General features: G+C 45.0%; 1 protein-coding gene across 1 annotated transcript in view; it reads right to left on the bottom strand.

The window, feature by feature from the left end:
• LOC146864197 (granzyme A-like) overlaps positions 1-15,148 on the bottom strand; it is a 59,237-nt gene that overhangs the window by 23,587 nt on the left and 20,502 nt on the right. Inside the window, exons 3-4 of the mRNA XM_085631286.1 lie at positions 10,443-10,587; positions 6,754-7,026 (exon numbers count right to left, since the gene is read on the bottom strand). Coding sequence (XP_085487412.1) covers positions 6,754-7,026; positions 10,443-10,587 — 418 coding nt within the window. The remainder of the gene's footprint in view (positions 1-6,753; positions 7,027-10,442; positions 10,588-15,148) is intronic.

The following is a 15,148-nucleotide window of genomic DNA, read 5'->3' as shown; positions in this document are numbered from 1 at the left end:
ATGGCCCAGTATTTTTAGGCAAAGTAAGGTTTTTCCCTTTCGGTCACATATCATATACTCATATACTTTGCTGGATGCATTGCTATACGACACAATTAACGTGTTGTGGCCCTTGGGGAGGAAATCCATGGTAAGCACTTATCCCAATAACGGGTACAGATCTATGGGGCTTTACTTAATTTGTCAAATATTTACTTGCAAAGTTTCTCTTTCCTCTTTAGGTGTCAGCAGTCCTTAGTGAGGTCTGCTGGTGTGTAGCATAATTAACACGGAATAAGCCTGAGGAACAGAATGCAGTTAAAGCAAGCAAACACTAATCACGGGTGGCGATTTATTTCTGCAATTATCCTCAGACACTTGGGATCATTAACAAATCCATCAACAGTATGGTAGCTTTATTTAAGAGCCAAAATCTATAAACACAGGTCTCCTTTTCATTTCAGTGGCAGCGGTTTATGGAGGACTGAGTGATTTCAAATACATTATTGCACACGTCATATGTTTGTGGCGCTCTACCACCCCGCAGCTCTCAAAGTTGGAGAAGTTTTAAAAGATTGTCTACTAGCTAAGGTTAAATGCTGAGTACACCCCCACAAGCACGGCACTATGCCTAGGCAATATCTTAAGTATATTTATATGTTCCATGGGCTCAGCGCCAAGCGGGGAATTTGGGCTGTTTCCGGACAAGATAGTATTTAGTTTACCTACATGGGGTATTGTCAACCGGTTGCTTACAGGTGCGAGCTGCCATAAATATAGGGTGTCATACATATCTTGCTTCAGTTCCTCTGCAACTGTCCAGCTTTGCCGGTGTTGTTAACGCGCATACGCTCAGTCCTAACAGTCAGTACTAGCTTGCACACCTACAGTACAAGCTGGCAATCTTGGTAATGAGACCTGTGATCAGGTATCCCGGTGGCAGTGCTTCCTTTGTAAAACACCGAGGACAGGAGCCCAAAAAAGTCTCCTGCGCAGATAAATTAGTGGACAGCATTGTCCAGTGGGCCAATGCGGTATGCAGTGCCCCTATTCCTGATGATGGAGGAGATGTACGGGTGGTGAAGTTGTCAGATTCATTGTTCGGCGAACCCCATTTTCGAACGGCCAGGGACGCCTCAGGTGGAACCTGGGGGAATGGTTGTTGCAAGGCGGGGCCTGCTGGCACACTCTGTACAGTGCATGTCCCAAGAAGTATGTTCTCTCCTGGTTGTGGAGGAATTGGACATCTGTTAATGTTGTCCCGCCTATTTAGGGACGGGCAGGAATGTCCTAATTGGCACCTTATTACTGCTGTTGCAGGACAGGGTCTGCTGGCACACTGCACAGCAGCTGGCACACTCTGCTCGGCGGAGATCACATTAATGTGTGCTGGACGGTCTTGGAATGGGGAGTGTGATAGTTCACTTGGGTATTCCGCCTTCATCTCGCGGGGGATAACACCAGCAGTATGGGCCGGGGGGTGTTACGGTCGAAGCTATAAACACATTCTTAAAAAGCTGAACAAGTAACAACTCAGTGTGTGCTGGATGTTCTTAGAATGGGGAGAGTGATAGTTCACTTGGGTATACAGCTTCCACCTTGCTGGGGGATAACACTAGCGGTGTGGGCCGGGGGGTGTTCCGGTCAAAGCAATTAACACATTCTTAAAAAGCTGAACAAGTACAAACTTAATCAAAGGAATTTACCAGGTTCAACAATGGGCACAATTGGAACAATTAGCTCCAGCCTGGAATTTGGCTTGGTTCTGTAGGAATAAGGTACATCTGTAGGCAAAGGGCAGGAGTTTTCATACAGGTAATGCCAAGGACTATTGTGGAGCAAAGTCAGCGCCAAAGGGGGGGGAGGGCGAGTGCGCCGGGGAGCTTCTCACCCTGTGGCAGAGCGCTGACAGTTAACAACAAAGGGGGATGCACAACAATGGAGGGGCAGCCATTCGATGGACCCCAGGAGGGGGTAGATTTCACGTGTGCTCTGGGTAGGCGGGGAGAAGGGACTGGCCTGCCGGTAGTCCTGGACTCTACTGCCCTAACCCACAATGTATGGCATGAGTAGAATCTTGGGGAGGCTGCCTTTGTTCAGGTACCCCGGTGGGCCGTTGCGGTATGCGGTGCCCTGGATGTCCAGTAGTGCAACTGTTGGCTGTAGCGCGTTGTGGCCTGCCGGCACATTTTGCCCAACAGAGTGGGACATTGGTGGCCGAGACGGCCAAGTTCAAATGAATGGCCAAGTTCTAGTGTACGGACGAGTTAAAAAGTTAAAGTGTAAAGTTCAAATGTACGGCTGTAGCGTGTTGGGGCCTGCCAGTACAATGTGCGCAGCAGAGTGGGACGTTGGGGGCTGAGACGGCCAAGTTCAAATGTACGGCCAAGTTCTAGTGCACAGCCGAGTTAAAATGTTAAAGTGTAATGTAATTTAAGTTGAAGTCTGGGCGTTTTTAATCAAATGGCGCTGATGCCGCCAGTTAATTGAAAGGAGCGCTTGTGTCCTTTTTAAGAACTAATGGAAGACTGGCCTTTCCTTCCCTGTGTGGAAAAGGGCCCCAGGATTCCTGACCCCAACATGGCTGCCAGTGGTGATTTTTTTTCCCCCTTGCTGATCTTTTACTTACACAACCCTCCCAGGTCTGTGCCTGACCTCAAGAGGACGTCTGGAATTCTTTCGGACCATGGCTCCCCCCGCATTATTCTGACAATCCCTGAGTAATCTTGATCTCTATCCTGACAGCGGAGTCCGTGCATTATGTCCGACGCCCGGTGGAGCTGCTCTGTTCAGCTAATGAGGAGATCGGCCTTGGTTCATCCCCTGACCGTCACCTGCCCAGCCAGACCTTGGGCACAGTTTTTCCCCTACTCCCTGTCTCGCCCACCACCCCCCCTCTCCGTAATTCTGCCGTTCTGCTTTTCCCTTGTCTCCTTTCTATCCATTTTTCTGACTGATGCCCATTGGAGCTTCCTTGAGAGCTATTGGGGAGACTGGCTTTGGATCACCTCCTCGGCCGTCACCTACCTATTCGGTCTTTGGGCTGACTTTCTCTTTGTCTCTTATTCCGTCTTCCCCCTCGTCCCCTCCCTTCTCACTCCCCCTCTCCCCTTCCCTCTCCACTTGTCTCTCTTTCTCTCCCTTTAATGTGCCTCTTATATTTGATGTAACGTGTAACTGTTATCATTGTTGTGACATTGTTGACCTTATGTAAAGCGCTCTGCTGCCTATGGGTCTAGGCAACGCTATATAAAACGGTTTAAATAAATAAATAAAAGATAAATAAATACCTAATTTTCTTACTGCCATTGACATGTTGATGCAGCTAAAGTGTAATGCTGTTAATTAGTCTTATATATCCAAAAAGGATACTTTTCTTTGGTAATGGTCTGTGGTAAATTACTTGGGTTGATGTGAATAAAAGGCTACGCCGTGGACAACCTACCCTGGTTCTGAGAGTTCTTGGGCATAGTGGGCAGTAAGGTGATGGAATTTGGGGAGGAGGGAATGTCACATTGTGCGCATACTATGAACAGGCGCCCCCCACGATTAGAGGAGGGGCACCCTTAGTTGCGCCATGGGGCTGAGCCTCCTCCGGGCCCCTGGACAAGGAAGTGGGTTGGCTGGCTGAGTTGATGTCATCAGGAGGCCTGGGGAAATGAAACTTAGCAGAAATTAAACCTAGCAGGTATTTAAGGCTGTGTCCTGGGGGTTTCATTCTCTTTGTCCCCTCGGACCACAGCCTGGCTACAGGAGCGTCGTCGACCACCCACCCACCCGGCAGAAGAGCAAGGCTTCATGGAGGCGGGCGGGGCACTGACAGTTAACAACAAAGGGGGATGCACAACAATGGAGGTGCAGCCATTCGATGGACCCCAGGAGGGGGTAGATTCCACGTGTGCTCTGGGTAGGCGGGGAGGAGGGACTGACCTGCTGGTAGTCCTGGACTCTACTGCCCTAACCCACAATGTATGGACTGAGTAGAATCTTGGGGAAGCTGCCTTTGTTCAGGTACCCCGGTGGGCCGGTGCGGTATGCGGTGCCCTGGATGTCCAGTAGTGCAACTGTTGGCTATAGCGTGTTGTGGCCTGCAGGCACAATGTGCGCAGCAGAGTGGGACATTGGTGGCCGAGACGGCCAAGTTCAAATGTACGGCCAAGTTCTAGTGTACGGCCGAGTTAAAAAGTTAACGTGTAAAGTTCAAATATACGCCCAAGTTGTTCTAGTGTATGGGCGAGTTAAAAGTTAAAGTGTAATGTCGTACCTAATTTCCTTACTGCCGTTGACATGCTGATGCAGCTAAAGTGTAATGCTGTGAATAAGTCTTATATATCCAAGAAGGATACTTTTCTTTGGTAATGGTCTGTGGTAAATTACTTGGATTGATATGAATAAAAGGCTACGCCGTGGACAACCTACCCTGATTCTAAGTGTTCTTGGGCGTAGCGGGCTGTAAGGTGATGGATTTTGGGGAGGAGGAAATGTCACGTCTTGCGCATACTATGTGCGGCGCTGCCCTACGGCAAAGCCACATAAAAGAGGCCCTTAAAGTATCTTCTCTGCAAAGTTTTTGCTCAGGGAAAACAAACTCCCTATTAGAGAGTTTTTTCTCTGAAGAAATGGCACAGATGTGCCGTTTTCCTTGCCAGTATCTGTCATGTCTTCCATAAAAGATGTGGGTAAGGATAATGAGAACAGAGTGGGACAATCACCACTATGCCACAGCAGTCCTGTGATTTACAGACTGCTGAGTGAAGAGTTATCCAGTGGTGGCTCCTCCACTTAGGTGGAGGAGCACTGCTCCACTGTATTTTTTGCAGTGGTAAAAGGAAAAAAAAATGATTATAACACTAGGGGGCATATTATCAAGCACAGCGTTAAAATTATCGCCGCTTTAGCGGCAGAAAACTGCCGCTAAAGCGGAGATAATGTGCTTGATATTATGCCGCAGAGAATTCCGATAGAAGCCCATGTTGACACCAGAACATGGGCTTCTATGGGAATTCTCAAGGGCATATTATCAAGCCCATTATCGCCGCTTTAGCTGCAGCTTTCTGCCACTAAAGCGGCGATAATTTTAATGCCGTGTCTTGATAATATGCCCCCAAGTTATTATTATTATTTTTTCTCCCTTTATAAAACAGCTTTACGAGGCGGGGTTTGCTGTTGTCACAGACAGCAAGGGGAGAGATGGTGGGCATTTAAGTGAGCATGACTGTTTGGTTGGCCCACTTGGGCCGGCCAAACAGTCCTACGTACTTTGCATGTTCCTCACCAGGCTGCATTATGTAGCCTGGTGAGGAGCATGTACAGGCTCCCATTCCGTGTCTGAGCGTCTATCCGCGTCCCTCAGACCAATCACAATGCAGCAGGGAGGGAGCCTGTACTTCCTGCTTTAGAGGACAATGTGAGGCGAGGGTCTGGCGGTCGGCAGCAAGGTAAGTTTATTTTAATTTATTTTTCAGCCTCCCCCACTCGGTGGCAGCCGCCACTGGAGTTATTGTTTGCAAAGCCAGTCGAGGCTTGCCAAACAGAAACCCTGCAGTTCCCCAACTCTAAATAGAGCGGCAAAAGCATGGGCTGGGTGGTTCGGAAGGATTTATGGCTTAGTTAGAGCACACTCCGCTAAGCCCTAACTGAAGCCCCTGGTTTGTTGCCCTAAGAGGAAAAATACTCTGCTTTGCAGCTGAGCATCAATATTGACGTATTTCAACATATATCCACACATCAATTCAAACTCAGAGTTCAGGTTTAATTTTTCTAAAATTTTTATTTTTCTTCACACCCCAAGTTTATTTATATTCACGAGTTTTTCAGTCATGGAAAGTGTGAATATTTTAATTCTCGTTTAATTGTGGCAAACGTATCAGTGCTGCAAAAGATTGATGTTTTACACCTTTTTTAAACCAGATAAAATAGCACAAAGCCTATCCTACCTTAACGCCTTCAATTTACCCCATTCCCCCTCCCCGCTATCACTTGGGGGCATATTAACAATGGCTTTATCTCCGCCTTTTTGGCTTTAAAAGCCATAGAAGCGGAGATAAAAATATCGCCCTATCAACAACAGGGTGCTAACATGCAAAATCGCATGTTAGCACCCTTTTTCACTACGCTTCCCTTTGCATCTCTAATGAGATGCAAAGTGGGCGTTCCAGAGCAAAATAATAGGAGAAATGTCGCTAAACGACATTTCTCCTATTATCAAGCTTCACGCTAACCCTGTTAGAGACAAAAAAAGCAGCGCTAACCGCGGTTAACGCTGCTTTTTTACGTCTGCTAATTTTCAGATTTAGCCATGTAATCCAATGGAAGGTGGATTACATGGCTAAATCCACCATGGGCTATCAACAAGGTTATCCCTATCCTTGTAGTTTTATCGCTGCATTACCAGCGATAACCTCCCAAAATGCCGCTATCTCTGGATCGCTTATCGCCTAGGTGGTTAGCGTTGTTAATAACGCGATAGCCAGGTGATATTATCCAGCGATAGCGGGTAAAATGAACGCTAAGCGCCCTTTGCGTTAATTTTCCCTGTTCCTTGCTAATATGCCCCTTAGTTTATTAAGCCTTTCAAATACATTTTTTTCGTGGTACTTTTTCGGATATCATATCCCATTTGACCTCACTCTGCTGCAATTGTACAGCGTGACAATTGCTGTTTTCCATATCCCATTTACAATATTGAAAAGATTTAACTGCACAATGCATTTACATTTGAAGTATTTTATTTGATTGTTTTACGTGAAATGACATTAATTCGATATTACTTACATTGCATGTGTCTTTCCCACCGCGCTTGTCTCCAGCGCACAGCATGCTCATTGTTATTTTGGGATCTGAATTGTAGTGGTTCTGGTCATTGCAGGTTGTTCTGCTCACGACGGTGACATTGACTGCCATTAACGCGTTCGAAGACTTTCTATTATTATTTTGTTTACGTCCCCATCCTGCTGCCTCGCACACGGTCCCTTCCTTGACATCAGCACCTTTCCTCGATGGTGGCAATGGAGATACAGCATTACTGCGCTTCACTCTCTTATTCAGCTGTAATGAAAACCCATGCAATTCAAATATGCTTATGAAAAACAGATGTGTGTCTCTGATTTCAATGTGCAGAATAATTTACATTTTATGGACTGTGTACTTTTAACTTAATTTTCATTTAAGAGGTAGACCACTGCATTTTTTGCAAAAAAAACTACAACCCCCCAGAATTATAGGAGCCATCCTACAGCGTTGTTGCTCTCTGGATTGAACCTTTTAAGAGGATAAACTCAGTTGCTGCAGAAAGAGAATTCCCAACAACCCTCTGAAAGCTGCACCGCCCCTTGCAATGCACCCCTCGCGGCGGCTGCTGGAGTAACTAACTGCCGACTCACATATGTTTGCTGGAGAAGACACGTCAGTGTGCAGATTACTAGCCCTAGTGCTTAAAAAGTGCTCATTGTTGTGATGGACTCATTTGTCTTCTAGGTCACGAGCTACACTTCCTCCATATAGCTCCAGAGTCATGTGATGCCATATCAGTGGTGATAGAAACATTTTTCAGAGTGGGGGTGCTGCTATCAATGTTACATTTCTGGAAAAAATGGAGATTGGGAAATATCCAAGTGTCAAGCAAAGAACAGGGGTAGTAAATGAGTCACGCCCATTGAGAAGAAGAGTGGTTAGGGTGTGGTACATAGACAGGGATACATTTTGGAGCACACACTATTGGCAATATATCACTGAAGCACCGTGTGGTAGGGCACTACCATTTGCAAATAGCAGACTTTTCATTGAAAAGGTACTAAATTTGCACAGACATGGACTTTTACTCGTAAAACTGTCTAGGACACACTCAACAGATAAACTAATGTGTGGGGTGTAATAAAACCTTAGTTTTCATCACACTTCAGAATTACAAAAAACTGCTTCATTTGTTTTCCTAACGGCTGATAAAGTTTGAAATAGTTATAGAGTTTATCTACTGGTAATTAAAATGTTCGTGTGTGTTAGGAAAAAATAGACATCCTACATCTTTTCCTTTCAAACTCACTGTACACCAGTAAAATTGTCACATAGTTCACTTCAATAAATCCTCTCAGTTTGTAGTCAGAGAAAGAAAAGTAAACACATATTAAAAGAACTAGCAGTAATTTGACAGAAGACACGCCCAGACTTTTGACCTCTGTCTTTGAACTAGAGCAAATGTGACACAATAAAATCAGGAAACAACCTTTAAAACGCAGCCATTACATCGCACTACCTTTACAACGCAGTCATTACATCGCAACATCCTTCACATCGCATGTCATTACAACGCATGTCACTACAACGCATGTCATTACAACGCATGTCACTACAACGCAGGTATTACATCGCAAGTCATTACAATGCATACCATTACAACGCATAGTACCCTTACACTATCCGACACTTACCCTACTGTTGCACTCACTGGAGTTAGAACAGTAATTTTTACCCCTACACTATCCAACAGTTACCTTAAATGCGATGTAATGGTATGCATTGTAATGGTATGTGTTGTAATGGTATAATGCAATGTAATGGAATGCGTTGTAAAGGTGGTTTTTAAAAATGCAATTTAATGGCATAAGATGTAAAAGAATGCGTTGTAAAGGATGTTGCGCTGTAAAAACTGCATTGTAAAGACATGCGTTGTAAATGTATGCATTATAACATCATACATTCAATAAAATCAAAATGTAATAGCATCGTTATTGCTCATTTACCTTCTGAACTCCAGCGTGGCTATTCTCTGGGTGCTGCAGCATCCCCAGCACCACTATTTCCAACGCCTATGGCCATTGCATGATTGACCACCACAATTCTATAGCACACACTACCCAGTAGGATCTCTTAGAGCTAATCTTATCAAACATCCCTAGCCAAACAAGTTAATCTTGTTTGGCTAGGGATGTTTCTTAAAACAGGAACTACGGCCGTTGTCTAGAGGGAGAACATTACGCATCTTGAAAACTTCCTCTGAAAACATGGTACAGCCTTCCGGGAATACACGAAATTTGGGTACTGTAAGAACAACCTTGTTAGATGGAGCCTACAAAACAGTGGAAATGATCTGGTTGCAAAATATCTATCTGGGCTTACCGAGAACGTACAGGGGCTTTCAAATCCGAATAATGCTTGCCATTGGTTGACTTTATTGTAATTCATGTGCTTGCTTCTTTTTTGATAGCTTTCCCTCTCATTGCTTGTCAATCTTGTGTTAGTCCCTCCCCTGGAGCATAGCCTCTAACCCATCTAACACATCTATCTATCCATCCACCCATCCATCCATCATCCATCCATCCACAATTAAAATAAATGTGGCCCAATGACCTATTATTTAGAGCAACTGTACTAAGAAAAACACATTTATACATTTATTAATACAGATCAAAGGACACATTTGAGTTTATTACCAAAGTACAGCAACAATGACTTGAGAAAAATACTTTATTCTGCCTCACAGATTGCAAGTTTCAAAATGGACACACCTCCACTAATAGTCAAATATCTCTTAAGCGTGATTTTACCTTGCTGAACAAATGTAACCCTTTGCATACTGGTTTTGGTTAAATACATGTTATAAAACAAATACACATGGAAAAATGCCAGGGCATCAACCATATATGCGGATGCACAGAGTATAATATGCTAATTATTAGCATTCTTGAGTGTTTAGGGGGGCCAGGATTCAGGAGAGGTGAAGCATCCCTTTGGAATGAGCCTGGAGGTGTGCTGAACCTCCGCCCATGGAATGAGGGTTGAGGTCATCAGACACCTCTGTCTCTGCCACGCTGCATGTAGCAGAGTGGCGAATGTGCAGGCTTTGAAGTCTGACACATGCAAAGTAATGAGCTAGGATTCATAAAAGGATAGATCTTGATGGGCGGACTGTCATATAATGTCTACACATTTTAAGAATCACCTTTCAAAGACTGTGAATGCGGGTGTTACATCGGTATTGGATGATTTATGGTTAAGCTGAACACCCAGTGGAGAATCCTTAGATTAGATCATGTTATTCCCCTTGCCACAACACTATGGTTACTTATCTTTCTCTGCACGGAATTGGGGGCATATTATCAAGAAACGGAGTTAAAATTATCGCCGCTTTAGCGGCAGAAAACTGCCGCTAAGGTGGTGATAACGGGGTTGATAATATGCCATTGAGAATTCCCATAGAAGCCCATGTTCTGGTGTCAACATGAGCTTCTATTGGAATTCTCTGCGGCATATTATCAAGCCCATTATCGCCGCATTAGCGGCAGTTTTCTGCCGCTAAAGCGACGATAATTTTAACTCCATGCATGATAATATGCCCCTTGGTTCGCTGTGTTCCAGGAAGACAGCATTTTTTGACCTTGTCTGTTATGGATCAGTGTGACAAGATCAGGTCTAGCGGAAGTTGGGTAACAGGATTGAACGTGTTAAACAAAAGGACCTCACTGTACCTGCAGAAGCATGATGTCATTGGTACGAGTGCGCCGGTTGAAACGTGGGTGTGGAATAGATTGTTTGATTGTGAATGTCTGCTGCTCGAGTTCTTTCTGAAACTGGAAGTGAACTCCAAGAACAATCTTGATTGTTTTGTTTGTTCTGAAAAGAAATTAATATGTATCAATATTGCTCTGATAGATGCTAGCGCTCCTAAGAGACAATGGTTTTACAATTGTAAATTAAAAATTGCTTCTATACTCGGGTTCTGTCCGCACGAATGTTGGATACAGTGTGGGATTACACAATGATAGCACTGTAATGTGTGTGCACGATGAACTACGAATTCACCAAGCCCCCCCTGCAATCCTTTCTCCCGCTTCGTCTCTTTAGTGATAGTACTGCAATCCATGATTCCAGTTGTGCTATTACCGCATGTTACAAGTAATCCCTCGCGGGGTCTCAGGGGGATAAACATGTAGACATCAGTGTGATACCGCCCATTTCCACATGCATTTCCTCATTCCATGCCTATTTCTTGGGACAAATTCCTCCAGGTGCAACCTGATCCTTTTTCATCCATTATAAAAAGGATGATTATATGCTATGATTTATTTTATCTCTTCTTTTATAATATTTGTTTTATACACCTACTACTGGTACTTCTGCTACCAACACTGCAATCACCAGCGCTATTTTATATCAATGGTGACACTGTTACACCACAGCTGTGAATCAGGAGGTAAGTTTATTCTCAGCACAAGCAAAGCAACAACCAACACTTTACTGTACGGAATTCATCACTAACTGTCAGTGGCGGCTGGCATCTACTGAGGGGGGTAGGCAAATGGCTGGGTGCGCGCATTGGGCAAACAAAATAAACACAGAAATAAAAAAGAAAACCCTTACCGGATTCTGACAGACAACGTCCTCCTCACTTCGGACCTCTTCTGCTGGGACTGCAGTGCAGACCCCAGCAAACTCCCTCAACCAATACTGGCCTGACCACATGCTTTTAACCAGCATGTGAGCAGCTTCCTGATTGGTGGGAGCGGCCTCTCACAGCGCTCCCAATGCACAGGAGGCCTGCACTTGCTGTCATGTCTTAAGACAGCTGGGTTGAGAGGTTTAAAGTGCACATGTCTGGATGGCTGTTGCCAGGCGGCCGGCCAAAGAGTTATGCACAATTTAAACAGTGCAAAGGCAGCATCTGCCCACCCCTCCTCTCTGTAATCACTCAGCAAGCCCCGCCCCTTCCTCACGCTCTGTTCAGGACGGGCCAATGAAAAATAAAGGGGCATATTATCAAGAAATGGCGTTAACATTATGCCCTTGAGAATTCCAATAGAAGCCCGTGTTCTGGCGTCAACATGGGCTTCTATTGGAATTCTCTGCGGCATATTATCAAGCCCATTATCGCCGCTTTAGCTGCAGTTTTTTCTGCTGCTAAAGCAGCGATCATGTTAATGCCGTGTTAACGCAGTTCTTGATAATATGCCCCTAAATGATGATGAATTAGCATTTTATTTTTCATCTCTGGGGCTTTTAGGCAGCAATTAAGTGGGGCGACACTCCTCTGCTCCAATGGAGGAGCCGCTCCTGCCAACTGTCACCCCCGAATCCTCCCAGAGAATACATTCTATATCATCATAGCATTCTAAGTAAACCACACATAACCCTCCCTTTAAACATTATAAAAAAGAAAATCAACAAATCAAACTCAGTATAAACGTAATAAAACTCTAAGAAACAAAGAAAGGAAAAGGAAGTAACTTGCAACATCACTTGCAGGTACATGCAAGGAGAAATGTGAATCTCACTTCAACATAAAATCTTAAAAGCATTTATGAATGAAACACTTAAGTTGAAAGTGATTGAGTGATCCAATTGTTTTCCTTACCCTCCATTTGTCGATGCACAAATTCCACTTGGTCATCAGGAACTCTTACCACTCTCTCCTTATTCAACACCCTACCGTCGTGTGTATGCACATTGCTAGACCACACCTTCACAACTTGGAAAAGAGAACTACATTTTTATTCCCTATATGTGACAAGGTTTTTTTATCCTTACCCAACACCTTTCCTGATTTTGTCTTCAACCACACCGCCAATATATTTCAAATGAATACATTTCCTGATATCCTCCATGCTTTGGAAAAGCTTAAGATTAATGGAAAACAGACCCATCCATTCTTAATTCAACTTAGTACAAGGCCCTTGTCTACTTAACCAAAAAAATCTTTCATTCAGAGTCGTCCTCAATGCCCATAACATGTTGTTAACAACATCCTTCTAACATCCTTCCTTGCTAAAGAAAGCCAACTGTAGTTGCCTCTTCAAAGTATGTACGCTTAAACCGCTCAACCAACCCATTACCTCTGGAATGATAAAGTGTAGCTCTTACGTGTTTAATTCTCATCTCTTCCAAAAAAGTTCTCAACTAATGTGAAACTAACTGTGTCCCATAGACAGTTAGCAGATCAGAGGGATATCACTCTTTTCTGAACACTTCCTGCTAAAACTATTATAACTTGACTATTCATGTTACTCACAAACACCACTTCTGGTCACTTGGTTAAATAATCAGTTGATCATCTGTGCAAGATAGCCGTGGAAGCAGGGGCTGCTTAACGCAAGCCCTGGGGCTCGGGATCCCTTTTTTGGGAATATCCCTACATTTGCCCGGAATTCTATTCTTTCAGGTGGAGCGGCATTCTTACTTACGGTTGGAGAAGGTTGCGGAGTACGAGGAGCGGCAAACCTACCGCCAATCCATTGGCTAGGCCTGGTGAGGTGTTTCTGGTGACACATCCGGCCACTCCGCCTTTGATCTGAGCCGGCAGGAGGTAGGAGAACCCTGGTCTTGAGCTCTGGTGACTGCGCCTTGCAGAGGACGTGTCGGTCCGCTGGGGCGACCCGTTCAAGGTCGCTGCTGGGCCCCCATGTTGAGTGACTGTGGCAGAAGCAACCCTGTTCACAGATGTGCTCAAGTTGAGTGGCCGCACGCTCCCCCCGTACACCAGGAGCTGGAGGAGGACGTCCGCTTCGCCGCATGCCTCGTGGCATGCCTCCCCTTTGTGCAAGCCCCCCGTGGCTGTCTGTTGGCCCCCAGCAAGAGTCCCTGAGTGGGGGGCTCCTGTGAGGCTGGAGAGCGCTGTCTTCGGCTCTTTCTGCTGTACTTGGTGTGACTTCCCTCCATCTTGTGGGTGCCTTCTCCCCTTTGCCACTTGACGATCCATCTTCAAAATGGACCCACCTGTCCAGGCTCGGAAAATAAAAGAAGGAATACTATGAGCCTTCACAACAGGAGAGCGAATAGGGCGACCATCTTTGTACGAGTGAACCTATATCTGACTTTTCTATTATGGCAGTCCGCAGGCTCACCTCTGGAGGCGAATAGAATCTCCTTTCTGTATAATTAAATTGGGCCTCTCTTTTCTTTGGTCTCCTCTAGCACATTAGGGCCTTATTGAGCTGAAAGAGCTTCTACTCTGACTTTTTGGATGCGTTTTCTTTGAGGGGCAGCTACCTTTGTGAACCCTATCTCGGCAATATAATCCCGACTGACTGATCTAAGTTTGACCTCTCTGTTTTGTGGCCACCTCTCGCAAATTAGGGCCCTGATGAGCTGAAAGAGGTTCCCTCCTAGCTTCTCAGAAGTGTTTTCTACTGGGGGAAGCTTCCTCTAAGATCCCTATCTTGGCAACAGGTGTCCAATGCAGCAAAATAGGTGCTCCATGGGTATATGAGACCGCAGGCATACTTCCGCCCCCATCTCCCCCCACTCTCTACTCAGGTCCACTATCACACAACATCATGGATCCTAACTCACAGGGCAAGCTAGAACCATTAGGCCTCAATGCATTTACTATTAAATTCCCACCTAGCCTATCTAAAAACTCATTGAAACGCCTCAAACACAGAATTCTGAAATCTCACCCAGAAACCCTTATTTCGGACCCTTAATTTTCCTCGAATAAATGATCTACTACCTGTGATCTCATATTCTACTCGAGAAAAAGAGCTAAATAGAGGAATGCTATCCGTTCTGTATGCCTGATCACTTCCTCCCAAAAATTTGCACATGGAACTAGGTTATTGGTTGCCCCTTCAAAGCTGATGCTACAATCACCATCTATAATAATGGGATAATCCTCATACATGCAGCAGACCGCCATCTAGGGTCTTTTGAGGAAATCTTTCACATTATCAAAAACTCCATTACTAACCACGTACCTGACACTCCAAAGTATGGGCTTAGCGCTTCATCCTCATCAATGGTCCTCCAAACGATCCTCTTTTGTTACTCCACCCCCCAACGATTCTCCCCCTCTCACCCCAACTCTTCCAGCCCCTCAATTTTTCCCATCTCACCTTCTTTGCGGTAGCGTTCGGACTCACTCGGTGTGATTGGTGACACCCTGAATGTGGTTATTCAAAACAATGCTTCCTTCTCCAACACACCATATCTACATTTATCCTGTGTTAGCTTTGGCTTACCTGATACTACGGTCTCCACTTCTCGTCCCTTGGCTAGGGAGGGGTCTATCCTGCAGTGTGATTCCCCACTGATTAAAAACCCCAATACCCTTTCGACTCCAGAGTTCCTTGAAGACCAGCTCTATAGTTCTCCTGTGCCGCCCAACCATCTGAGTAACTTTTCCTTCTCGACCAACCCTTTTTGGGAACTCTCTGGCCAGCAACTCACTATCGATTCCATC

This window comes from Triturus cristatus, chromosome 2_1 (assembly GCF_964204655.1).
Source record: "Triturus cristatus chromosome 2_1, aTriCri1.1, whole genome shotgun sequence".
Taxonomy (NCBI): Eukaryota; Metazoa; Chordata; class Amphibia; order Caudata; family Salamandridae; genus Triturus; species Triturus cristatus.
Note: the sequence above shows the minus strand (reverse complement) of the source record. Positions and strands in the feature narration are given on the sequence as shown.